We start from the raw sequence: 27,527 nt of genomic DNA, 5'->3' as shown, positions 1-27,527 counted from the left end.
GGGCCTGAGGTAAGGCTCCCACTGGCCTCCTCCCTTGTCCCCCCTGGAAATATGTCCTTTAAAATCCTCTCCATCTCTGAGGACAGGCTCCAGCCAGGAACCTTAGACAGGAGGTCACGAGGCGCTGGGAGATCCTGGCCTGGCTTCCAAGGAGATGAAATTACAGCCCGCAGGACCCATGGAGCTCTCTGTGTCCCGATGCCCCTTCCCGGACGCCCTGCGCTGCTTCCCTGGGCAGAGCCTGTGTCCTGTGGGAAAGGCCCTGTGGGGTGGAGCTGAGCGTGACTGAGGCCGGGTTGTGACCAAGGAGGGATGGAGACACAGCTGAGAAAACCACGGCCGCTCAGTTCGTTCAAAACAAAAAAGAAAGGAGCCTGACACGTTGGTGGCTTTGGAGCAAAGCCATCGTCTTGAGGAGCAAAAAGCAACCAGCCCCACACGGATGGCCCACGACCCCACTCGGCTGTGGTGGCCACTAGCCCCATGTGACCACGTACATGTGAAATATTTAAAAAGGTTAAATGAGAAGTCCAGGTCCTCGGCTGCACTAGCCCTATTTTAAGGGCTCAGTAGCCACATGCAGCCAACGGCTGCCACGCCGGGTGGCACGGATATAGGCCATCGATGTCACACAGCGAGGCTACTGACGGCGCTGGTCCAGGCTGAGGGGAGGGGACACATCCACTTTCCTTCCCCGAAAGGCAGCCAAGGGTAGACTTAGCCCCCCAGGCGGCAAAATGAGAGCCACTTATATGCCCACAGTGCTGTTTTCAAAGCACCTTTCCCCCTTCGATTTTAAATGTTATTCTCAGATCCCCTCTTCCCGGGACAGACCAGGCAGGAATTACTGGTACCATCTTATAGGTGAGGACTCTGAGGGTCCCTAAGGGCCAAAGAGGTAAAGTCACAGAGCTGCTTGGAGTGCGACGGGATCGGAGCTGAGCTGTGAGGTTTCAGCAGCCACTGCTGGGGCATCCAGGACAGAAAGGGAGGGGGAGGGGGAGGAGAGGGGTGCACTGGGGGACCCAACCACTCAGGTCTCTGCTGAGCTGGGGTATTTCCAATGCCCACTCTTGCCATGCACACTCACTTTTTTAAAAAGTGTGTTCAGTGAGGAAGTTAGAGCGAGAGAGAGAGAGAAACATCAATGATGAGAGAGAATCATTGATCAGCTGCCTCCTGCATGCCCTACACTGGGGATTGAGCCCGAAACCCTGGCATGTGCCCTGACCAGAAATTGAACCCACTGTGACCTCCAGGTTCGTAGGTCGATGCTCAACCACTGAGCCACGCCGGCCGGGCAACGCACTCACTCTTTTAATAGCCACACGGCCTCCTGAGCGGACACGTGTGACCTCAAAAGTGGTCACTTTGCCTTTCAGATAACAACAGCGCAGAAGGCTGCTCTGTGGCTCCATCCTCTGTGATGGGCAGTTGTACCACAGGCATGAAACGGGGCCGGCCCATGCCCCACAAGAACGCTGCTTCCACTTCCCATGGGCAACTTCTGTCTGAAGGATGAGCATTCTGAGACTGGGCAACCAGCCCCGGCCTGGGAACTTCCTTTTCTTTCTGGACAAGCAGCTCAGTCTCAAGATCAAGGCCACACAACCTGGCTCTGGCATTGCACTGGAGACCCCTCAAACTTCTGCATGCACTTCAAGAATCTGGGCCTCAAACACCCCTCGGCCAAGCGGGGTCGTGACCTCGGCCTAGAGCAGGCTTCCTCAGCCTCGGCCCTGTTGACATCTTGGGTCGGATCATTCTTTGCTTGGGGGTGTCCTGGGCATCCCCAGCCTCTGCCCATTAGGTGCCTGGAGCACCCCGCCCAACTGTGACGACCAAATGTTCCCTGGGGAACAGAATCTCCTGGTTGAAAACCAGGGGCCGGGAGTGGTCCAGGCCCTTCCCTCCTCCACTTGGTGCAGAGACAGAGGCCTCCAAGCCGGGCACAGCCAACAGCGCGGACCTGGCTTGGCCTCCCAAAGGGCACCACACCATCCCCAGCGGATGGAAGGAGGGAAGCTTGATGGCCTTCCAGCTGGAACCTAAGCCTCCAAGCCAACTGCCTCCACGGTGACCCCTGGCTCCCAAGAGGCCGCACAGCGGAACTGGCTGTGCCCGAGGCCAAGAAGAGGAGAATGCATTGTATTGCCAGGCACCCATAATTCTCTCTGCCAATGCAGGGGACAATGGGCCTCTGCCACCCACAGTCCGGCTCATTCTAAATATGACAACAAGGAGCCCATTCACGCCGGAGGGGCAGGGGACAGGCCAGCGTCCCTTCCAGGAAATGGGTGCCTTTGGCCTCCTCTGATTGCTGGCAACGGGGACACAGAAACCGGGGAGCGAGGAGCAGGCGTGGCTCAGATTGCCTTGGTCTTCTCTGGTGGGAGGAAGGACAGAAACCAAGGGATGCCCCTCCCTGGCCCGCCTGGCAGAGCTTCGCCATCTCTCCCAGGCGAAGGCCCAACGATAGAGGCTCTTCTCAAGCCTCCTGGATGCGCCACGGCCGGGGTGGAGCCTGAAACCTGGGCATGAGCCACGACCGGGAATCACACCCACCACCTCTCGGTGTCCAGATGACACGCCAACCAACTGGGCCACCTGGCCGGGGCAAAACCCCGATTTCTGACCACAGTGTGGGCTCCCCATTTTGACCACGCTGGTTCCAACCCTTGTAGGGAGGGATCTATATAGAAGCTCAAGGGGCAGGGACAGAACTGCCAGAGCCAGTAGGATAACTCCCAAGGGGAAGGCGGATAAACTGTGCAATGTGTGCGTAAAGAAACAAAACAAGCAAGAAAGGAATTAGCCGTCTGACTCAATGGCTGCACCTCGGAGACAGCAGCCCTTAATAAACGTCCCCGCCGCCGTCTCCGGCTCCCGCAGTCTCTCCGGGAACCTGGGGGAAGGTCAGAGTGGTTAATCCCACGGGGCTTTACGTGGCCGCAGACAGAGACTGAGAGTTGAATAAGGAGATAAACTGCTTGGCTGGTCATAGGGCCGCATGCTCTCAGAGATGAAAATCCTTTGTGTATTTCTGCCCGTGAGGGAATGCAGGGTTCCGCCCGCGGTGGGGCCCCCGGGAGGGGGGCTTGGCTCCCAGGCTGTGGCTTAGGGCTCTGGGGACCGACCCTCTGCACCGAGCCCTGCAACCCTCCAAGTCTCTGAGGCGAGCTGGGCACTTCAGGGCACTGGGCTTGGTCCTGGTGGGAGCACAAGTTCAGTGGAAATGGGGGGAAGGGAGGGAATGAATGGAACAAAATGGGGAGAAACTCAGAGAAACAGTTAAAAATCTCAAAAGCAGTGAGATAAAACTTGGTAGGTCTGCACAGCAATCGATTCTGCCAACATTTGGGCCAAGAGATTGCGAGCACGTTGTGCAGTATCTTGCTTGATGGAGGCTGTCCCCGCGTCTAAGAGGATGTGTAGCAGGTGTGTTGGTGCCCCCAGGTCACTGGGCAGCCAGAGCTGATGACTCACAGATGTGGCCACAGAGAGCTGCCCCCAGCCTCAGGCTTCCTCATGGGCCAATGGGCCCCCAGGAAGTGCGATTCCAGCTGAAACCACACCCTGATCGGCTCCTTCGCTTTCCTGTCCTGCCCTCTCCCTCCCCTCCGGCCTCCTCCAGAGAACATTCCTTCAACAGTAACACACATCCGAACCCGGCCTCGGGCTCTTCCTCTAGGGTAGCGGATCTAAGACCGGATGAGGGATGAAAATTTTAAAAACACACACACAAAAACATGAAGTCTATGGAAGTACCTGACCACATGAGACTGTGTGTAAAAGTTCAAGTTCATACATCAGCACTCAAAGCATAGAGAAGAACAGGAGCCCTGGTGATGGACGCAGAGAGCCCTGTCCTCCAGCCAATCAGAACGTCCACACAGGCACAACTGGAGTCCTGGGGTCCAATCAGCACATGAGAACTTACTGGCCAGGTGAGCTCTGCGGGCCGTACACAGGATGAAGCGGCCCCATTCTCTGCCCCCGGGGGGCCTGCCAGTGAGTGTGGTCATCAGAGACCACTGGACCCATTCGGCGATGCTGGCCACACCCCCGAGCACCTGGACCAGGCCTTGCACGTTCTGTGCCTCTGTTGGTAAATGGTGGGTAAAAGAATGTGGACGAGCCCCACGCTCTCAGACAAGAGTGAAACAGTCATCGAAAGAGACAGGAACTGTCGCCCACAGTAGCAGGGCCCTCACTGAGGTTTCCAAAAATGGAAACACCCAACTTTCCTGGGGGCACCAGGCGGGACTGGAAATCCGGCCGCTTGGAAACAAGGCCTGTGGCTGCAGTTTCTCAGCAGGACCTGTTGTATGGGGAGGGGCTTCTTGGTGGAGAACTGTCCCTGGTATGACCTTGGTCACCCCCGGCCCCTGTCCACTCAGTGCCACCAGCCCTCCCCGAGGCTCCTCCCCACCCCCCAGTCTCTGCGACAACAACCTAAACATGAACACACCCCCTCCCCAACACACACTTCCACATGTACACTAGGGGGTGTTTTTACTTGTGCCTGAGAACCACAGGTAGGATACGAGTCAGCTCAAGGGGAGAGAGGGAGAGAGTGAAGAAATGGGCGTGTGTGTGGCGGGAGGATTCATCTGAATTTGGAAAAGTATGAACTAGGAGTATGAGGGAGAGGGCTTGAAAGTGAGGGGAGGAAGAGGGGCCAATATGGGGTGGGAGGGGTCAACGGGGGGGGAGGGGGGAGAAGGGGACATCTGTAATACTTTCAACAATAAAGATAAATTAAAAAATAAAAAAGAAAAGGGAGGGGAGGGGAAGGAGAGAGCGCCAGGTGGAAGGAATCAACTCGCTCTCTGGGTGTCCAGGGTCACTGCACTTCCAGCACAATCCGAATTTCACAGTCCTGAGCCCAGCCATCCTCCTGGTGGAGGGACCACGCAGCTGCTCGGCCACCCACAGCCCACCAGGCAGCTGGAGCAACCCATTCCTGATCCCAGCCTCCAGGCCTCGAGGAGGAGGGCCTTCCTGGAAGAGGAGCGCCCAGAAGGAGGGCGTGGTGTCCCCAGGCCGCTCTGGACGTCAGCAGAGACCCTCGTGTGAGCGTCCTGGTTTGGAAGCTTCCCTCGGCCTTTCCTGGGTTTCTTCTCTAGAGGTCAAAGGACAAAGGGCAACGCACATACCATGTACAGGTCACAGCCGGTCTGAAGGGGGCCCATGCTGGGACTAACAGACACCACCCTCACCCACAACCTGCCCATATTTAGGGAGAGGAACAGGACGAGAGGCAGCATAAATCAAGCCCCATAAACCGGGCTGTGCAGGGGAGCAAACAAGGCCAACATCTTGGCAGCGTCTTAGAAAGAGATGGCTGCCCAGCCAGGAACTGAGCAGACACACAAGTGCGCAGTGGCCTTGGCCCCCTTCCCATCTCGGAGATTAATCGTCTTCCAGCACCATGTGCTTCACCGAACTCAGCTGCTCAAGCCCTTCGCTCTTCCAGAACCGCCCCAAACTCCTCGGGACATCCTCCCTGAGACACTCCCACCCCCGCCCCCACGGACAGATGCCGCCCTCACAGTGGGCCTGCCTGCCTCTCCCCATTCTCACCTCCTACCCCATTCTCACCTCCTACCCGACCCCACTCTGCTCCAGCCACACTGGCCCCGGCTGCCCCTCAGGCTCCAGGTGAGCTCTGTCCTGGGCCTCTGGCCGGGCCTCGGTCCTCTCCCCGGGTGCCAGCGAGCCTCCTCCTGCCAGCCTTGCTCCCATGCTACCTCCTCTTCAGCTTGCTCCTGGCCCAGCCCCAGCCCGCTGCAGTCCCCTGCCATTTCTCACAGCACCTGCCCCGGCCAGCAGACTACCCAGCTCACAGCTTTATCAGCTTTATTGTGTTCTGGCCTCTCCTCCCCGCCAGCGTCAGCTCGGCATCTGTTTTGTTCCGTGGTGTCTCCCAAGCTGCTAAAATGTAGACGCGCTCAAGAAATGTTTGCGTGAGTAAAGGCCCACCTGCCCGGCCATCGCCTCCCCCGCCTCAGCTCCCAGTGTCCTGGGGGCTCTGGCTCGGCACCTCCCACCCCTAAGAGAGAAGCACGCATCTGTTTAGAGCAGGGGTCCTCAAACTTTTTAAACAGGGGGCCAGTTCACTGTCCCTCAGACCGTTGGAGGGCCGGACTATAGTTTAAAAAAAAACTATGAACAAATTCCTATGCACACTGCACATGTCTTATTTTGAAGTAAAAAAACAAAATGGGAACAAATACAATATTTGTATTTGCATGTGGCCCGCGGGCTGTAGTTTGAGGACCCCTGGTTTAGTGCTTACAGCTCCCTCCACCTGCGGCTAAGTGGGTGCAGGAGGTGGACACCAGCTCTCGTTCCTGATCCCCGCGCGCTCTCCCCAGCCCTGGGGGAGGGGGGGGGCGGGCCTTGTCTCCAGGTCCCCTCGCCTGGTTTTCCCCTTCCCCTCTGACTGCCTTTCTCAGGCTCCTCTTCCTCCCGAGCCCCAGGCCGTCCTCCCCACGCGCCCCCTGGAGCCCCCACCACCCCACAGCCTGCGGGCCAGCTCAGGCCTCTGCCCTCAACGCACACCCACAAACCAGTGCCTTCCCCGCTGGCCAATGGCACCTTCCATGCCATGTAACAAAGGCTGAAACTCCTGAGCCCTTCCTGCTCCCTCAACCCCCAAAGGTGGTTGGTCTCTGAGTCCTGAAGATTCTCCGCCCTGGCCTCTGGCCCACAGCCACTGCCTGGCCCAGGCCAGCGCTCTCTGCCCTGGACCACCGCCTGCTCCCTGCCGCCTCTGTCTCCTGCCACTTCTTTCCCGCCCCCAGCCTCCCCCAGCCAGGGCTGTCTAAGGGGACTCAGAGGGGAGCTCTCCACTCAGAGTCTCCACTGCCCGGGATGCGCCCAAGATCCCCGAGCACCTCATGCTGGGCAGCACCCTCGCTCCTCCAGCTCCATCCCCACGCCTCCTGCGCACGCCAGTCCTGGTGTGGGCAGGCTGTCCATCCTCCAATGCTTTGCCCCTGCCCTTCCTTCTGCCAGAACACAGCCCCTTGCCCACCTCCACTCCCAGGCTTCCCCCTGGGCTCAGCCATGACACCTGAGGGACACCTGCTCCCCACAGCGGCCGCTTGGGTGCCATTCCTGTGCGCGCTGCCTCTGCACGCCGCCCACAGGGATCCCAAACTCCACCTGAGAGAGGACAGAGCCCCGTCTTCGCCCGTGAGCCCCACTACGGGTTCGCCCTGTCTAACCCGCTGTGCCCCCCTCGGTCTGTGGCCACATGGAGATAGATCTGCACTCACTTGTGAGTGAGCAGGTGACTGTGCGGGGTTTGCTGCTCCTTAAGCACATACATTGGCTACCCCTCTGATAGGAGGACACCCACTTGACCGCTGATGCGCTTCCCCGAGTGGGAGAGAGGGGGGTGGGCTCCCAGCTTGAGGTCTAGACCCCTCTGGGGCTGACCAGGGCGGGGGCACCACGGCAGTTGCGGTGGGTGAAGGGCACAGCCTGAGCGGGTGCTGCTGGCGTCCTGCTGGGCTCGCTGGCTGGCCTCCAGCTGCCAGCGTTGCCTCTCTGCCTGGGGAGTCGACTGCACCCCCAGCCCCCTGGGCCCTCAGGTGAGTCACTCTTAGGAGCTGTACGTGACCCCACCAACTTCCCAGAGCTCCCCAGTGGGACCAGTCTCCCTCCAGGGTCCATGGTGGTCACCGGCTTGATATCACCCCGTTGGCTGCCTGCCGCCCTCGCCCCATCTCCCAAATAACCACCCACACTTGAATTCTTGCCTCGGTGTCTGTTTCCGGAGGAGCCCAGCTCAGACGTGCTCCCAGAGGCTCCCTGGCGAGTGGCAGGCTCGTAAACACGTTGTTCCCCTCCCTACCCGCGTATCCCGGAAAGTTTTCCTTCTGCCTTCCTCGTCTGGTCACGTTCACTCATTCATTCATTCTTTCTTTCAAACCCTCATGGGTCAAGCTGTGGGGACAAAGATGAATCAACAGTACCGTCCTCAGGGATCAAATCAGAAACGTAATGGGACAGAGTGACTGCTTTGTGCTGGACACAGTGGGGCACCCTGGATGAATTCTGTAATAACACGAAATAGCCCGCGTTGACAGGGCGACCACCTGAGCCGGCACTGCTCTGCACACGGTCACCTGCGAACCGCCTGGACCCCTCCCCACAGCCCTGCGAGTGAAATGGTCCACATGAGGCCAGCGTTGTGGGCGTCAGCCAGCTTTCCACCCCAGGCAGCAGGTGAGGCCACCCCCCCACCGATGCTGCAGGATCCCCTTCCATTACGGGGGCCTCACCCTCCAACACCTGCCCCGTGCTGGGCTGTGGGCCCACCCTGCACACGCCGGCTGGATTCCGCCTCTCAACACTGAGGAGGGAGGCTCCTCCCACCAGGAGATGGGAAACGGAGTCTCGGGCCGCAGAAGAACACCAGGTTTAAGTTAAATGTCCAGAATAGCAAATCCACAGGGACGGGAAGTAGATCAGTGGTTGTCAGGGACTCGGGGAGGGGGCTGATTTGGGAGGTACGGGGGGGAGGGTGACAAAAATGATCTGGAATTAGACTGTCGTGGTGGTTACACAACATTGTGAATATACTAAAAACTGCTGAAAGGTATACTGTAAAATGGTGAATTTATCTCAATAAAAAAATTACAAGACAGCGAGCACCAGGAGGTACACGTCAGGCATGGACGTGCACGTTTGCCGAGATGTGAGAGCCCCTGTTTCCAGCTCAGCATTGAGCCCAGACTCCTCACAAGACTCCAAGGTCCTGGAGGGCAGGCGCCACGTCTGGGGCATCCCAGTGGCCGTGGCGATGCCGATACCGGAGGCCACTCACTCATGTGCACGTCTCATCTCGCTGGCCCTTGGCCCCAAGTTCCATGGCGCCTCACCTTCCCTCCCTGCCTCCTGCCTCTGGTTATAGCCAAGAGTTTCAACCTAATTCATACAAAAATCACTCCCTCTAAGGCAGGCCGGGCATCATTTCTAAAGCTCTTGGGTGATGCCTACGGGCGTCCAGGGCTCAGGTTCCCTGAGGGCAAGGCTGTGACATACTCAGCAAAGGCTTGTTCAATAAATCAATGGATAAAGGTTTTTTTGAGTAAATTAAAGTCCACATAAATCCATCATCTTTTATTTGCTGGATGCAAGCATATACATGGAAGACGAACAATTCCATTTATTGAATTGGGAAAGGGAAAGCCAGTACTTAAAAAAAATAAAACCACTTTTTAAAAGAAAGCCAGCAACTATTAAAATTCCTACGATGTCAGACGCTCCAGTTCAGGGATGAGAGTCGTGCTCACAGGGCCCTGTGCTCAGCTAGAGTGGAGCTCAAGGCAGAGCCGGCCCATTTTATGGACGGGAGAGCTGAGACCAGCTGGGGGAAGAGGTCCATTCAAGCAAAGGTTGTGCTGGCAAGAGGGTGGGGATGTACCGGGAGCTGGGCTAGGCCTTCACATGCACTTTTTGCACTCACAGCCACCTTTGGAGGACGGAACCTCATCGCTCATGCGCAGACAAGAACACGGAAGCTCAGCGAGCGTGAGTGACCAGCACACAGCTGGCCAGAGCCAGAGCCAGAGCCAGGTCCGGCCTCCAGGTCCTCCTACTCGCAGACCAGGCAAGTGGCTCAAAGATGACAGGCCAGAAGTCCTGCCTCCCGCAAATGATGAACATCTGATACCGCAGCACCCCAATCCATGGTGACATTAAGGACCAACTCAGCACTGACACAGCCCATGAAGCAAGAGTTATTCCAAGGGATATGGCTCATGTTTGACAACCACAGTCCCTCCTCAGGGCTCGCTCTGGGCAAAGATGGAGCTGTGGGGTTCACACTCTTTCCCGAGGAGCCTGGCGCCCAAGGAGGAGGCCAGTTCCCAGGGGTGGCTCACCCGCTGCACCTGTCCTCGGCGTTTTAGGCCTCCAGGGGCCTCCTCTTCTGCGTTCTCCAAACTTGTCACAACCCAGAAAAAAATCGGGTTAGCCCCAGTGATCGGAACCTTCATAAAGTCCCAGAGATTGTGTCCTTACAAAACGGCAGCCGCTAAAACACTCGGGGCGGGGGGGGGGGGGGGGGGGGGGCGGGGGGGGGGGCTTTGAGCTGCTGCTCACCCCATCCGGGCGCCCCTGGGTCTGCATTAGCCCATTGGTGAGCTCACAAGCATCCCGAGGACCAAGAGGGAGCGCTGGGAGTGACACCTGCTCGTTCATTGCACAGAACCTGGGACATCCCTGCCCCACCCAACCACAGCCGCCAGAGTCCCATCACCCCACCTCCAAACCCTCTCAGACTGGACCAGGGCTGGCCGCGGCTGCCTCTGCTCACCCCGCTTCCACGCCACATCCAGGCTCCTCCATCACTATTTCTCCTGGACCCAAGCAACAGCCCCCTCAGCAGGGAGCCAGCCTCTGAGGAGTGTCAATGAGGCCACACCACGCCCCTGCTCCAAACCCTCCTCTAGGTGCATATGAAGAGAAAACCCAGCCCCTTCCCCAGCCTCCAGGGCCCCTGAGCCTGCGTGGTCTGGCCACGCCCGTCCTCTGGGACTCCCGCCTCCTGTCCTTCACCCAGCAGCCAGCCCTTCACGCACCCGAGGGCTTCCTGCCTGAGGAACTTGCACTTGCTGCTCCCTCCACTGAGAACGACCTTCCCCCAGACTACATCCTTCAGCCGGCTCTCGGCTGACAGGTCATCTCCTGTCCCCAGACCATGCAACGCAGTGACCCCGCAGTTACCCCCATCACATCGCATCATTTCATTACCTTGTGGCACACACTGCCTTCTATTTTCCCGGTGATATCTGTGGTCTGTTCTTCTGTCCCAGCCCCCCACCCGCCCTGGCCTGTCTGTGCACGCACAGCGCAAGCTACAACCTCCACGGCTGCGGGGACCCTGCTGGCCTGTTCCCCACGGCATTCCTAGACCCTAGCCAGTGTCTGGCAATGGGAGACAGTCAAACACCTTTGCAAAAGGAATGAATTAGCAGCTACTGAGGACCCATGACATGCCAGGCAGGTGCTAAGGAACTGGGGCTGTAAGTGGACAAGCAGACACATGGTCATTGTCTGCCTCTAGCAAAGGATCCAGGCATAAGTCAAGTCACTAATTAGATATTGCGTGGGCGGGATGACTGCTATGAAGGCAAAGGAAAGTTCAGAGTGTGTGTGTGTGTGTGTGTGTGTGCGTGCGTGTGCGTGTGCATGTGCGTGTGTGTGTGTGTGTGTGTGTGTGTGGATGGAGGGTGGTGTGGTTTTAAAATGTTCACAGATTCCCTGGCTCCTCTCTTAAGGGGTGGAATTGCATTCCCGCTCCTGCACGTGAGAGCCTAGGCCATTGATTCCGAGGAATGGAACGCAGCAGCAGTGATGCTGCGTGACCTCCTCGGCGGCATCATCCGCGGGCACGGCTCCCGCCTGCTCCTCCGCCTCCCTTAGGCAAAAGGAACCTCCATCAATGAGCACTTAAAGAGCCCGTGTCACATTTTTAAAAAAAATATGTTTTTGTTGAGTTCAGAGAGGAAGGGAGGGGGGGAGAGATAGAAACATCAACGATGAGAGAGAATCGCTCATCGGCCGCCTCCTGCACACCCCGTACTAGGGATCGAACGCGCAACCCGGCATGTGTCCTGACCGGGAATTGAACCGTGACCTCCTGGTCCATAGGTCGACGCTCAACCACTGAGCCGCACCAGCCGGGCTCCCTCCCTAGTTTTGGTATTGCTTAAGCCCCTTCAAGATGGGTTCCTGCTACTAGAAAAGTCCTGCCATAGGGCCAAACTACGCGTGCTCTCCCCTCACCCAGAAGGGCCCTCATGCCCAAAGCTCAACATAGGTGGCGGCCCCCTCCCAGGCCTCCCTGCCCGCCTCCCCTTCTCTGCAGCCCCTTCCTGGCTTCAGGGCCTAATGGATGGTCTGGGACCGAATTATCTCAAGATTCCCTCCAGGCTGGTAGCTCATCCCCCATCCCTGCTCTCAGAAAAGTTGATCTTTCTGAAACAGATGTGCAGAATCACGCCATTTCCCTGCTTAATACTTTTGTGGGCTGATCACAGTCTATAGCGGTTTCCTAAGGAGGGGGCCACTGGTCCTTGAGCTAAGTGAGCTGGTTTTCCATGGCACAGGGACCCAAGGGCCCAGGGAAACAAAGAACAAGAAATTCGGCCCTTCTGATTCTCTTACAAACCTTCTGATTTCTTTCTAGAGAAGGATCTCCGCATGGAACTACCATGGCTCTGACACCTCGCTACCCCTCGCTTTGTTTTCATTACATTTATTTATTTATTTATTTATTTTTAATTGATTTTAGAGAGAGAGGAAGGAAGAGGGAGAGAGAGACAGAGAAACATCGGTGTGAGAGAGAAACATCGATCGGCTGCCTCCTGTATGCACCCCGACCAGGGATGGAACTCGCAACCCAGGCACAGGCCCAGACCAGGAATTGAACCTGTGACCCTTTGGTGCACAGGATGATGCTCCCAACCACAGCCGGGACCGATTACATTTATTTTTATGGTCACCCTCATTTACGCAAGTGATACTGGTCTTTCAATGACAGTCGTTGTGTCAAGTTTTCTTTGGAAATTAATTTGCATAACCACAAAAGTGAGCCTATTTAAAGAAAAAAGGGCAACTATCAGGAGGGTATTTGGATATGGTGAATGACGTTTGGCAAACAAGGATTCACAGAATGAAATCAGCCATATATACTAATACAGTCCGCCCCTTGACCAGTCCTTTAAACTACTGAAGAGCTGCGACGCCCAAGGTGAGTCTCTCAGAGTCACACCTCCAGCCTTTGCCCATGCTGTTCCTTCTGCCCGGATGCCCTTTCCCCCACAACCTCCGTCTCGACCCAGAGCAATCCCATTCATTCTTCAAGGCCCAGGTCAGTGTCACTGTTTACTGTGGCCAACGGCTCAAGGGTTCCCGGTGCATCCGGAGAGCTACCGCTGTGCTCACTCGGGCCACCCGTTGTAGGCGGCTGACAGGGGGCCTTCCCTTGAGCTGAGAGATCCAGAAGACCGGCTTGGTCTCTCACTGTGTCTGGCACAGAATTTCAGTGAGATGAATGGAAGGGCCTCGAACTGGGGCTGTGGGTCCATCAGACAGAAGCACCCCTGCAGACAGCACAGGCCTGGAGCCCCAGCAGTGGGAGGAGGGGAATTCTACAGGGACGGGGCAGAGTGATCTGCAAGGCCAGGTGCCTGAGTCTGAGCCCCACAAGACAGCTCAGGGATTCCTTCAGGTGAGAAGAGGAGTGAGCACCCTGGGGTGGGAGAATCCTGCAGAGGCTCCAAACCACCTGGCACTTGTTATAATGCTACTTCCTTAACCGTTTGAGTCCCAGGGGGTATTGAAAAAACACTGTCGAAGAATCCCAAACAGCGCAACCGCGCTTTCTCTAAATGAGTACGAAAAGACCCAAACAGCGTGATAGCGCTTGTTTTATTTTATGTCGAGAAATACCAAGCAGCGCGATCGCGCTGCTTGGGACTCAAACTGATATTAATTAAAAGGAGCTGTGTGATGTACTTGCGTCAGTAAATCTGAGCGCGTGACTTCGACAATCGGTAACGCACCGTCAGCTGTCCACAATGTTCGAAATGTGCTGGGTTTTCTCGACATAAAATCTCAGCAGCGCAATCGCGCTGCTTGGGACTCAAACGGTTAAGCCCCACCCCAGTGACTCTGAGTTGGTGGGGATGAAGTGGGTCCCTGAAGCTTCAGTTTTTTTTTTTGTTACTCCTCACCTGAGGGTATTTCCCCCATTGATTCTTAGGGAGAGTGGAAGGAGGAGAGACTCAGAGAGAGAAACATTGATATCAAAGAGACACATCGATTGGCTGCCTCTCGCACGCCCTGACCAGGGCCAGGGATCAAGCCTGCAACCAGTCAGTCCTTGGGCCGACACTCTAACCACTGAACAACCTGGCTAGGACCATGAGCTGCACTTAAAATAAATGCCTCAGGCGAGGTTGAGGACCCCACTCAGGGAAGCACTGGCCATGGTGTCAGGGAAGCATGGAGACAGGTAGGGGCCCAGCAGACAAAACACAGAAAGGCCCGTGACTGCAAAGAGCCTCCAGAACATTGCATCACTGCCTGGACCCCGAGAGCTTGGACTCGCAGCCGACCAGAGAGCAAAGCGCCACCAGGATTATTTAAAATATGTCCCAGTAACTCAGAGATGTGTTTACCGGAAGAGATCCACACAGGATCGCAGGCATTCTAGAGCCGACGGGAGCGATCAATCCAGAATATAGACTCTCTTGTCAGAGACCTTGTCCACTGGCGACTGTAGGCAGGGAACTTAACCCCCAGAGGTCAGGACCGAGTAAAGAAACCCTCCTTTGTTTAAATGACCAGGAAGTCAAATTGTTCATAGATGAAATCAAAGCAAACGAGGGTGGGGGCTTGGGGGGGCCGGGGGGGGGGGGCGGTAGCAGAGTTCACTGCGAGTGGCTGAAAGGCATCCAGGTCACTGTGCTCCCAGAGCCTTCACTTCAGTTCTACACTAATTGCCTCCTTAAATGAGAATTAAAGGCGAAAAAGGAAACTGTGTGTGTGGGTGGGATATACAAGACCAGTGCCCTGGGCCTGCCAGGGCGAGCCACTCATCAAATGGAGACGGACTTTTATCTGATTAGCTGATGGAGAAATCCTTCTCCATCGCAGGACGTTCTGTGGGGACGGCGTTTTGCAGACTGCAGGGAGAAGTTGGGCCTTGGCTTCCCTCCTGCTCGGCCAGTGGAAAATTACCAAGGAGGCACGGCTGCCCTCTGCCATGCGCGCAGGTTCTCCCTGGGCCCGGAAAACACACGGAGGGACCGGAAACACGCCAGCCTCTACTTACCTGGGGCGGAGAGGAGTCTGGGAGGCGGTGGGGGTGGGGGCGGCGGGGGCAGCGGGGGAGGGGGCCGGCACTGGCAGATGTGTTGACAGCTGTCAGTCACCTTGGAGCAGGACTTCTGGGGCTCGCCTTGTGTCACCTGCAGAAATGGGCACATGTGCCCGAGAGAAGACAATGAGGCCACTGGGAGCCGAACTGGGCCCACCCCACCCACTGCCTGCCAGGCTGGAACTCGGGGTTCTTCCCAGAGGCCAGGGCAGGAAGAATAGGCAGAAGTGACGTTGGCTCAGAGAGAATAAGTGGGAGGCTGGCTTGGCGGGTTTGGAGGCTAAGGTTTTATTTCCAGCTCTGCCGGGGACCAGCGATGGGGCCGTCACAGGTGGCCTCAATATGATTAAGAGCTGGGTAAGACCTTGAAGGTCAGCTCCCAGAATCTCCCCACCAGACAGATGAGGGACCTGCGGCCCAGGAGCAGTGGCTGCCCCAGGCCCTCTCACCGGATGACGACAGGATACCGATCCCCCGCCCTCAGTAAGCGGACCCAGCCACTTCTCCAGGCTTTCTTGCAACGGAACAAGGCCATGCCGTCACTTTCTCTCCGGCCACAGCCCCTGACAGCCTTGCCGAAGGCCAAGGCCCACCGTCTCGGGGGAGGAACCTTCCTCAGCCAGGCGTCTGCTCTGGTGGCCCACGTGACCAAGGGGGGCCCAAGGGTTCTTGCGTGAAACATACCCGCACAGGCCACTTACATCCCTCAACTCCCCCACCCCCCCTGCTCCTCGCCCCCGCCCCCCCCACCCCCACCCCCGCCAAATGCCTGCCCACAGCAAAGGGGATCAGGGCCACAGGGTTCTGCCTCACCCTGTGCTCTCACCCTCAGCGCCCTTCTTCCAGTCCGGGCCCTGGCCACCCACCTCCCTTTTCACATGCTGCTCCAGTGGCCCAGAAGGTTCCCCCCCGCCCCCCCACCCCGCTCGCCTGTTCCTCAGCGTGGCTAGCACCTCCTCAGGGAAGGGCCTCGGACCTCCCTCACCTGGTCAGATCTCCTTTTAACAGGCGCTTCTGGCCCAGGTTCCACTGGGGGGGGGGGGGGGGCAGAAATGTGGGGGATTCCCTGGTTCTTGTCTGTCTACAACATGGGACTAGAGATCTATGGGGCAGGGGCCAGGCCTCGTCTCTCACTATCATAACCTGGCTAAAGAATGCCGGCCATTTAATAAATACTTGGTGAATGAATGAATGAACAAATGAATGACTGAATAAATATTAAACACGGGACCAGAATCCAGCCCTCTTGAATCCTGGTCGGGTGTTTTTTGATGTCAGTGTCAGTTTCCTCCCGGTACACGAGGAAGAGTGGTGGGAGTGGGCTGTGCTCCACCAGCGGCTTCCAACCCCGACTGCCCATCAGAACCTCCAGGCAGTTTTAAAAACACTCCCATCTGAGCCTTCCCACGGCCAGTTACAGCAGAGTTGCTGCAGGTGCAGCCAGGCTCGCGTATTTTGTTTAGCTCCCCAGGTTAAACTTCTAACTGCCCGCGTCCCTCGCTGCTGCAGGGTGTGTGAACCCCTGAGGCCCGTCCCAGGGAACAAGCGGACTTAAAGGCATGAAGGAAAAAGGAGGTCGTCACCCGCCTCCGCCCTCCGCCCCCCCCCCCCCGCCCCCCCCCCCCCCCACCACCACCACATCAATAATGCTCACGGTTAATTTCTCTGGCTGTCATCTTGAGTGAGCAGAAACCTAGAACCCCAATTTCCCTGCGACCAGCCGCGCACCGCTGCCTTAGGCCGGTGCAGACACTTCGCTGCCGTGTCCCAGGCCCAGCGGAGAGGGTCCGCAGAGCTGGGATGCTCTTGCCTTTGGCAGAGGTGAACAGGCTGGGTTGACAGCAGGAGGTGAGCTGATTTACAGCCCAGACAACATCTGCAAGGCCAGGCGGCTCCTGCTCACCACCTTTTAGCGTTTTTAAGGATCCACTGTGGTTCAGACTCTGGAAGGCAATGTCTCCCACTGGGAAGCGCATATTCTCGAGGGTGAGCCTTTTCTCAGTTATTTTACGGGGATGATGAACTCTTCACACATCCCGTCCCCCTCCCCACCCCCGCCCCGCCTTCCCACCAGTGCACCCCAGTTCTCCCATCGCCCCTGAGCCTGTCCTCTGGATCCCACCTTCTAGGACTACGGGGGTTGCTCGAGAGCCTCTACCAAATGTGTGAACTTCAAGCAACGGATGCCATTGCCAAAGCAATTACTTTCCCACTCTCCAAAGTGCAATTTACACGACAGAGTTCAAGAGCAGCACGTTTGTTTAACCTGGCCCAACACAATGACCTACTTTTGGGAGAGGACATAAGGGCACAGATGTGTAAGTGTTTAATGCGATGAAATTATAGGCAGGGAAAGCAGGGCCAAGTTTCCAGGGTGAAGGGGGAGGAGGCCTTTTAGGAAGCTGTGGTGTCTCGGACAATGGCCCCACTGGGAAGGGGCCGGCAGAGCGTCCAGGCTGGGCTGGCTGGCCCTCTCCCTGAGGGTGGGCCCTGCTTGGGCGCCTCACTGGAGTTTGGTCCAGTGCAAACCAGTGGCCGCTGAGCCTCTCGCCACGGACAATTGGCTACTCAAACCCTTTATCTACCTGCCAGCTTCTATTCATCCTGGAAACCCAGTTCCAGCACAGCCTTCTCGGGTAAGTCACCCCAACCCCAGGACCCCCCAGATTAGACCCACCTGCCCAGGGATGCTTCTTCACCTTGTAAGCCCTCCTCTTTGGGGGCATCATCCCCACTGCTTTATAATGTTCCCCTCCCCCCATACCTCTCCCTGCTAAAGCTGGCAGGTAAATGAGTCTGTGCTTTATTAATCCTGATCAGGTGTGACTTCCTGAGCCCTACTGTGTGTCAGCCACGGGAGACAGTTGTCATTTCACCACGAGGATAACCGGGAGAGGTAGGTGCTACCATCCCCTCTTAGTGGGTGGGTCGGCAGGATCAGTGAGTAACTGACTGGACGGGCACAGGGCCTGGCATTCGGTTGGTGCTCAGTGAAAAGATGTGTTGGGAGATGATCCGCCCACCAGTGTAGAAACACGGGATCTACCCCGCCCCCCGATCTGGGTCTACTTGGGTTCTGTGGTTTGGTGGTGTGGCATTTAGACAAGCTCCTCAGTGCTGGGAGTGTGTCTCAATACCTGGCTTGGTTGGTTTACACCTTAGGGAGTCCCACAAGGAGAAGAAACTTGCCCTTGAAGTCACCTACTCGTAGCTGGACTTGACCAAGAAGGAGCAGAGGCCCAGAGAGGTCAATGACTTGCCTAAAGCCCCCAGAGCGAAAGCTGGCATCATTGTTTATTCCACTTTTGCCATCACCTGCCTTCCCTCCCCTGCTCGGCACTGTTCTCCTGGGGCCAGAGTCCTGAGGCACAGGGAGGTCCTGCAGCCACTGTGGTACCTGTCACTGGGGCATGGGGGACAAGGTGCTCCATGGCTGCCAGTCCCCACTCCTGGCCAATCAATACAGCTTTTTGGTCCAGGGGATACTGCCTCCTAAATAGTCATTGAATCCATCCACGTCTCCCCATTATCACCCTAACCGGGACACCATCATCTCTCCGCTGGGCAGCCCTGGCCTCTCACGGAGAGTTGCTATGTAAAATACAGGACACCCTGTTAAATTTTAGATAAACAAACACCAATTTTTTTAGTATAAGTATGTCCCAAATATCATATGGGGTACACTTATGCTGAAGAACAATTTGTGGTTTACTTTAAATCCAAATTTAACTGGATGCCCTGTGTTTTTATTTGCTCAATCTGGCAGCACTACCCCCACCAGCCTCTTTGACCCTTGCCTTGACCTCCTTTTCAAATCCACCCTTCCTGCTGCAGCTGGACGGAGACTCTGAAATGCCAATCTGGGATTGCCATCTCTTGCTTAAAATCTTGAGAATCCCCGAAGCCCCCAGGATCAAGTCCAAACTGCAAGATACGATGTTAGTAGCTCAAAGCAGTGGCCTCACCCTCTCTCGTCGGGCCTTGGGGACTGTTGCCTCGGCCTGCACGCCCCGCCCACGCTTGCCCCCCGACTCCGACTCCTCCTTGTGCATGTCTCCGCTGAGCACTACATGGGTCCCTTCCACCAGATCCCATCTCCGAGCGTCTTGCTCCCGTTGCGCTATCTTGCCTCTAATTACTTGTTTAATTACCTCTCCAGTGCCAGACTGTTGATACCATGAGGACTGGGACCATGAGGTCTCTTGCACTTGACATAGGGCCTGGCAAACAGTAGGTGCTCAGTAAATGCTGCTGAATACATAAGTGAAGCTGTAGTGACTGCCATAGGGGGAGGTCAGCATTGCTTGGGCCTGAGGGTGGCACTGGGTCAGTCCTGGGAGACCCGTGGGCTCGAATCCGAGCCTGTCTCCCTGAGGATGGCTTTAGGAAGACACCCACAAAGACGATGGCTTCTGGCATCTTTTATGGTGACAGGCCAGCACCACGGTAACTTGATGAGACACACTCCTGTCACACCTAATAAATTTGCCAGCCTGTCATCCTCTTCGCTTGCAAAAAAAAAAGAATCATCTGGAAGTGAACTTAGAAGAACCCTAAATCACAAAAGCTCAAAAGCTCAATTCCAGACACATTAAGGAGAAAAGGGGGAGGCTCGCGGATGCCCCCACACCAACCTTGCGGCACTTTAAATGTCATCTGACTTTAACGATTAAGTTTCTGATCATCTAGGCAGAGGCTTCGGGCTGACTTCAAGGCAGGAGCCTGGTGCTTTGGGGAACACAGGTCTCTCGCTTCACCATTTATCCCATTAATTAGAGGACTGTGTGAGGTCGGTCTCACTGTCCAAATACTCACATCTTCGGGGGAGTCTTCTGGCAAAATGCTCATGAGAGCACAGAGCGGAGTTCTCTCTCTACCTCCGAGAAACTCCTAGGATGAGACAGATTTCAGTCTCTCCACTTAAAGGGACATACATGGCTTCATGCACTTCCGTTTTTCCTCTTCTCCCTTCTGTTCCTCCGGATTCAGCTCTTTTGCTTAAAAAACAGACCCATCCATTCCAAAGCCCTTTTCCCTTCGCTTTTCAGTCCTTATCGTTTGTAGATTAATTTTCCCAGAGCTTCCAGCCAGGATTTTATCCACGCTACTTGTCTAGAGGATTCCTTTTCTAATTGATTTGCACAAAAATTGATTTGTATTGAGTAACAGCATCTGAAACACACACACACACACACACACACACACACATGCTTGTGTAAGTACTGTCTGGCTGAAGGATACTGTTAAAAAACCAGGCTGTTTTCACAAAATGATTTCTTATGGTGGTAGTGGTGGCGGGGTGATAGGGAGGTGGTGGGGAGTTGGGGGGAGTTGGTGGTGGAGATGGGGATCTCCTGTTTCTACCCGGCAGAATTCTAGTCTCAGAGACAGATAACATCATTGTGTGGCTCTCCAACTGGCTGAAAAGTCTTATGGAAGACGGTAAGCAAACAAATGTAAAAGCAAAGTGAACTTCATGCCTGAGGTCCAACTAAAAGCTGAACAGGGAAAGCTGGTCCCCAACCACCTGAGTGTTTCAAAGTGACAAAACCCTGCATCCTGAGGAGGCAGAGCTGAGTTTAATAACTGCAGTTTCACACATTAAACAAAGCTGTCAATTCCGAAAGGAAAACAATGGTGAGTGAGGCAGAGGCAAGCCAGAGACGGAGCAGAAGGCAGGCCTGGCGCTGGGGTGGGTGGTGGATCCTGGTCGACCCGCCCACTCAGCCAGCAAGCCGGGCCCAGCTTCAGAGGCCCTGGTTCTCTCCCAGTGCTCACTCAGCCACCATCCACGCAGGACTGACTGAGCCGGTTCCCAGCAGGGCCCCATAACTTGGCACAGCTCATGGACCACGGCAGACTGGCAAGCAGTCTTGCCCGCCCCTTCCTCTGTGGACTGTCACCCCTTACTCAGATAACCATCCGAATAACCCCCAACCCCCAAATGCCACCGGAAGTGAAGCTGCAAATACCCAGAGTGGGGTATTTAAATGCCCAAAACAGTAAAAATGTCCTCCAGCACCTGCTGAACCACTAACAACTCGAAAAGGTGGAACAGACTATGAAGTGATCAGGAGCACCCGGCCAGCCAGGTGAAAGAGCAGCGTCACCGTCATTAATATCAGTAATGGCCGCAGCAGCTACAATGGGTGTTTGTCATGGTCTGGGCACCGTGCTACGTCATCTTTCTGTGTTTTATCTCATCAAGTACTTGTGGTAGCACAGTCAGGAAGGAGAAACCGCAGAGCAGAGAGGTTAGGTGCACGGCCTAGAGTTGCCCAGCTGGTACGGGGCAGGGCTGGGCCTCAAAATTCAGAGCGGACAGCAAAGCCCACCTCTTCACCACTCCACTGTACCACTAACAGTACGTTCTGGGAGATTCTAGGGACCATCCCATCGAACGCTCTCTCTGATCTTAATAGAGGTAACTCCAGCTGGTGGCTGCCTGGCCCCTGCCCAGGGACCCAGGGCGAAGATTCCATCCTCAGGCGATCCTTACAGACGGACAGTTGTTTCCTACGTTCTCCATGAGTGGACACCACGTACACTCCGGCCACATCCCCAGCTCCACTCCCTACGCCAAACACAGCCTCTCCTGTGTTGAAGTCCAGCTTAAGGCTAATTGGAAGCTGACCAGTGGGAGATAAAAGATGTATATTCTTGGGATCCTTTTCTTTTTAAGTTTGCAAAAGCTCGAAGGTTTCTTTCCTGGCATTTCTGCACTCAGATGTCATCACTAAGAACTGTTCACAGGCCCTGTCCTGGGGTCTTAGGCCACAACTGAAGCCTCCTTATGGAGTTTCTTAGCTCTTACAGGCCAGAGGATGGGGAGGCTCTAGCATCTTTTCTTTACATAAACTCTCCCCAGGACCAGCCAGGGGGGGCCGGCTGCAGGAAGCTGGGATCTGAGAGTGAAGTGACACCCCGCCCCCACCGGGTCTCGCCCAGGAGGTCTCCAAACCGGTGCAGCCCGGCAACCCGCGCCACCGCTCACCTGCACGAAGCCCCAGAGCGGGTGGAGCGCGCAGTGCAGCAGCAGTGAGGGCCAGCAGCAGCCGCGGCGCAGCACCAGGTCCCGGAGCAGCATCTCGACCCGCGGCACCCGCTCCCGGGGCGAACTGTCAGGGGAGCAAAGCTCGGGTCAGGCGGGCGCCGCGGGCGCGGGCACCATCGCGGTCGCGCACCCGAACACGTAGCGGTCCGGGTTGGGCAGGCACGCCCCGCAGCCTGGGGCCCCCTCGTAAATCCAGCTGCCCCTTCACTCTAGTTTGCACATTCGAAGACCCTTCGCGCACACTCACAGACGCCGGCATCCCAGAACTCACACTCTCTCCTGGCGCACATTCCCAGAACCCTGCGGGAATACCTTGGCCCCCGTGCACCTGCCCAGAACCCTGCGTGCACACCTCGGCCCTGTGCACACCTCCATACACCGCCAAGCACACGACACAGCCCCGCGCGTCACCCCCGAAACAGCCAGCCTTAACTCGCTCCCACAGTTGAAACATTTCAAACCGGGCGGGCACCACTCACCCGGGGTGCACACCCACAGACACAGCCGTGCACACCCACCGGCCCCTGCCTGCACACTCGCTGCCCCTGCGTGCACAACACCAGGAAACACACGCTGCGCGCACCCTCCTCGCCCCGCCGGCTCTCACTGCGCACACTGCAACCTATGCACTTCCGTGCGCACCCCATTCACCCAGGCGCGCTCTCCCGAGCCCCGCCTCCCGCCCCAGAGCGCGAGCTCCCCCCAGGTCTCCATCTTCGGCCCCATCCCTCGGGCCTCACGCCACCTTGCCTGGGGGCCGTCCCAGCCGATCCACAGCGCGCCGAAGGGAGGTCGCACTCCCCCCGCGGCAGACTGTTCCGGAGCCGCCAGACGGCCCCCATTTAAAGCCAGCCGCCTCCCCAGTCCCCCGCCCTCTAGGCGGAGCCTCGGTCCTCACCCTGGCGACTGCGCGGGCGCCTGGGGGCTTCGCGTGCCGGGGAAGAGCGCCGGATCCCGGAGCAAAAGTTTGCGCGCGGCTTGGGCCTCCGGGGCCCCTGAGCTGGGGTCCCGGGCGCGGCGCACTCGCACCGGGTGGCTCCCCGCTGCGCCTGGCAGCGCGCAGGGCGGGAGGGGCGGCACCAGGCGTCCAGGGCCGGGCGGGCTGCCGAGGCGGAGGCGAGGGCGGGGAAAGTCTCCTCCGGGCCCCCGGGACCAGGCGGCCAGTGCCCTTCCCGGGTCCCCGCCCTCCGGTGGCACCGCGCGGCTGCCCGGGGCGCGGGCGTGCTGAGCTCTCCGCGTCCGTCTCGCCTGCCCGCGAGAGGAAGCAGCGAGAGCCACTGGCTGGGAGCGCCCGCTCGGGCAGCAGGGCCGCGGGCGGAGGCGAAATAAATAATGCACGAAAAAGGAAAACAGACGTGAGCCTCGCCCGCCTCCCGCCCGGGCTGCGCTCCCGCCCGCGCTCCCCGCCGCTGCCGCCAGCGCCGCTGCAGTGATTCCTCGTCTCCATCTAGCGAGGCTATTGTGTACTGGGCGCTTAATCACTTATTCATCCACCCGCGAGGCCGAGGACTCCCAGCTCCAGGGCCACTTGCTCCTTGCTTGCCCTCCCCCAAGTTTCTCCGAGACGTTGGGAAGCGGGTGAGGGCTGATTCGTGGAGACCCCTTTTTGCGCTCAGTCCTTGAGGACTCCCTCCCCGCCCCGCCCCATTCGAATGGGACGGGAGTTCCGCGTCCTCCCCCCCCCCCCCCCAACCCCCCCAGCCCCGCTCCCCTCCGTGCCCGCGCCCCGGGTGCAGGGCCCAGGGCCTGTCTCCCTTCCGTAGCCCCGGTTCAGTGACCTCTCCCACCACAGCGCTGCGTCTTGGAAGGAGTTGCCTAGGGCCCCGGGGGAGGAAGATCTCTGCTTTTTCTCAGCCATCTCACACTCCTCTGTTTGAGGCAAGATTATCAACAAGTCGTCGCCAAGTAGCCCGGCATGTTTCGTTCAAACAAGCTGCCCCTGGCCCCGCAGGCCACACCGCAGGTACGTGAAGCCGCTCTGCTCTTCCGGTGGAAGCGCGTGGCCAGCGCTTGGACTGATGGACCAGCCTTCCGGAAGGGCTCCCAAGGCATGGACCATCCTAGTTTAGGTACCAGGGGCTCAGGACAGAGCGGAGCTGTCTGACACCATAGCTCACCCATGGAAGGGACGTGTTCTTTGTTCCTTTGCCCAGTCTCTATGGGCCCTGAAATCACCCCTTAAAACACATACTCTAAGTATAAACTGTCTGCTCTGCACATGAGCTTTCAGACAAATTTCCCAGTGGCCGCCTTTATGTGGAGGGCTGCCCTGAGGCTCTTCTCCATCTAAGCTCTGCAGAGACTCATCTGAGCCAGGCGATGCTGGGGACAAGCATGCATGGGCCCTGTCCCTTCCCTCCAGGAACTAGGGGTCTGATCTGGGAGACAGATAAAACCAGTGGCTCCACTGTCCACTGGCATTCCACTCCCCGCTGTGGCGTGAGAAAGGGACACCTGCGCTGTAAGGGGGACAGAGGAAGGAAGACTGGAGGGAGGGTCCCTGAAGGTTTCCAGGACCAGGTGACCTGCTGGGAGTCGGGGTGTATTTCAAGTGTTGGGCAGAGATGTGCAGATTCTTGTTCATTCACTCGCTCATTCACTCTTTCATTTCGTGCAGAGTGTCCCTGAGCACCTGCCAAGGGCTAGACATTGCATTGGCTGCTGGGTTCACCATAGTGGACAAATCAGGTCTTGTCGCTGCCCTGAAGGGGGCCAGGCTTGAGGGAGGGGAGCTGGGAAGAAAACATGGGGGCGGGGGGGAGGCTTCCTACATTACTTTCTCTCACCAAGAGTTTGAAATAGAATGAGGCACAAAATTGAGCCCTATTGGCCAGCTGAGGTCAAAGTAACACTGAGTATGTTAACGCCTTGCCATTCTGGCCAGGCAGGAAAAGCTGGTCAGTATACAACTTCCATCGTTAGATATGACACCAGCCCCTCACGCTTATTCATGCAGCTCTTTGCCACTTAAAAATGCTCTTTTTAAAAATATTTATTTTTATTGATTTCAGAGAGGAAGGGAGAAGGAGAGAGAGATAACAACATCAACGATGAGAGAATCATTGATTGGCTGCCTCCTGCAGGCCCCCTACTGGGGATCAAACCTGCAACCCGGGCTTGTGCCCTGACTGGGAATAGAGCCCCGACCTCCTGGTCAACAACTGAGCCACGCCAGCAGGGCCACTTAAAAATGTCCTTTATATTTTAATCCAATTCTCACAACTCTGTGAGGTAAATGTAATTGCCCCATTTGACAAGGTCAGGGATGTGACTTGCCCAGGATCCCACAGCCGTTCACCTGGGATTCAGAAGTACTGACCCCCAGCTAGAGGTCCAATATTTTGGAAGAGCCTGGGCAGGTGTTGTGCATTGGAAAGCCTGCATTATCCATTCTGGCCTCCAATATTCCATACTTGACCCAATCTACATACTTCTTGAGTGTCACCTGACCCTCCTAACACCATGGAACATCGCAGCCTTTCTTAGGGTGAACACCAGGCTCTGTCATGGGCTCCCTCATGCCACGGCAGGACCCAGGGAGACTCTGGCTCCTCTTACCCCTTCTGGACTCATATGGCAGCCCACACCATGGTACCTGGGATCTGCCTACAGGGGCCAGGAAACTACTCAGAAATGCAGGGGAGTTAAACCTTGGGGCAAATTTTGACTTGTGAAAAACGAGAGCTGGGAGGGGCCCAGCATATGGATTGCAGTGGTTCCATTTGGCCTGTCAGGAGACATCTAATAGGCATGAGTGAGCAACTGGCAGTATTTTTTTTCTGAAGAGATGGCCAGCTTGGCAACACACAACTTTGTGTTTGCTTTCCTCCTTCCTTGCTTCACTTCCTTTCCCCCCTTATTGTTGTGGCCCTGGGGTTGTATCCCTCAATGAAGTGTTAGCAAGCAAGCATTGCTTCATGCCCTGCTCCCCAGGAACCAGGGGCAATCTGTGTTGCCGTTCTTAACTTAGATCCAAATATCATAAGAAGGTGTGAGCAACTCTGAGTAATGCAAGGGGTGGACTGTATTGGAGCCCATTCGTGCACTTTCTCAGATTTGCTTGGCTCCACCTGCCTCCTCATGTTGCTCAATGGAGAGGACAGCCGTCACCACCATTGTCCCATCTCCTCAACCACTGGTATCACATCCTCCCCCAGGGTGAGACCTGAGTTTCAGTGAGGCCTCCACGGTTCCCACCTTGGCAGAGACTCCAACTGCAGTGGGCCCAAGCCCAGCCTGACCATACTCACCCAGAGATGTTGGCTGCTACTGCCAGTCCCATACTCAAGTGAAGTCCCATACTATAGAGCGTGGGATCTGATTCCCCCAGCAACTGTCTGTAGACAACCTGAACATGTGGGGCGTTAAGTCCTGTGGTATGAATTTTGATCAACAAGAGAAAAGGGTCTGGGAAGATCTGGTAGGTAATCCATCTCCCTTTCTCCATCCTTATGGCTTATTCAAATCTGTCCTGTGTGTCTGAGCAATGGACCGTGCTCCCTGGCAAAGCTGGGAGTCAGTAAGCATACCATGCTTCCTTCCCTCCCTGCCTATTTCCCCTCCCTCCTTCTGAACCTGGGATTGCACCCCTCAAAATGTGTCATTACATACCCTTTGCTTTGGGCTCCCTTTTGGGGGGGATCCTAGGCTTAGACAAGTTCTTAGATGTTTCATGGGCTCTAGAAGTTACGGCCACGTTCCTGGAATGAAGTGGGACACCATGGCAGCCAGGATACTGCCCGTCTGACACGTCTGTACAGCTGCAGCGGGTTGAAAGTGGTGGTTCCTTAAGTGATGGATGACTTTCCTCGGGCCTCCATTTTTCTACAAGAACAGGCACGTTCAGGTGGGAAGAGCTCCCGCTGGTCCAGAACACAAGCTCTTGCCTGGCAGGCGTGGCTCAGTGGTTGAGCGTCAACCTATGAACCAGGAGGTAACGGTTCGATTCCCGGTCAGGGTACATGCCCGGGTTGTGGGCTCGATCCCCAGTAGGAGATGTGCAGGAGGCAGCTGATTGATGATTCTCTCTCATCATTGATGTTTCTATCTCTCTCCCTCTCCCTTCCTTTCTCTGGAATCAATAAAAAATATATTTAAAAAAATAACACCAGCTCTTGAGTTAGACTGCTTGATTCTCTCTAGCTGTATAATCTTTGGAGAATTTCCTACCCTTTAAAGCCCAACTTTTCCCCTTTTCTAGCAGGAATTATAATAGTATCCTATATAATAAAAGGCTAATATGCAAATTTCCCCCTCGACCGGGAGTTCGACCAGGGGGCGTGGGCCAGCCCACCAAGTGCCCTCAACCCCTCCCCCTGGCTGGCCCCGCTTTTGATCGACTCTCCCACCCCAACTGGGGGCAAGGCCGGCCGGCCAACCTCCCTCGTCCCCTCCCCCAGGCTGGCCGGACCCCACCTATGCATGAATTCGTGCACCAGTCCTCTAGTTTAGATATAATTAGGCCTCAGAGTTCTTGGAAGTATTAACTGAGATAATTCAGATAAACACTTAGCCTGGCTCAAAGTGACTGCTCAGAAAAGGCCATTTTTAATTATTTTTTAAAGA

At 56.5% G+C, this 27,527-nt stretch overlaps 1 protein-coding gene across 3 annotated transcripts in view; it reads right to left on the bottom strand.

The window, feature by feature from the left end:
- LOC139009259 (proline-rich membrane anchor 1) overlaps window positions 1–22,997 on the bottom strand; it is a 40,200-nt gene extending 17,203 nt beyond the window's left edge. The window contains exons 1-3 of one of the 3 annotated variants that reach the window (XM_070413449.1): window positions 22,861–22,997; window positions 21,903–22,026; window positions 14,864–14,999 (exon numbers count right to left, since the gene is read on the bottom strand). In XM_070413449.1, the coding sequence (XP_070269550.1) occupies window positions 14,864–14,999; window positions 21,903–21,995 (229 nt within the window). In that variant the 5' untranslated portion in view covers window positions 21,996–22,026; window positions 22,861–22,997. Of the gene's footprint in view, window positions 1–14,863; window positions 15,000–21,902; window positions 22,027–22,545; window positions 22,629–22,707; window positions 22,759–22,860 lie in introns of those variants that run through there. The other 2 variants (XM_070413438.1, XM_070413458.1) reach the window with 2 other exon arrangements.
- Window positions 22,998–27,527: the final 4,530 nt, after the last annotated feature.

This window comes from Myotis yumanensis, unplaced genomic scaffold (genome assembly GCF_028538775.1).
Source record: "Myotis yumanensis isolate MYYU_CA2020_CCGP unplaced genomic scaffold, mMyoYum1.0.hap1 SCAF_1, whole genome shotgun sequence".
NCBI lineage: Eukaryota > Metazoa > Chordata > Mammalia > Chiroptera > Vespertilionidae > Myotis > Myotis yumanensis.
Note: the sequence above shows the minus strand (reverse complement) of the source record. Positions and strands in the feature narration are given on the sequence as shown.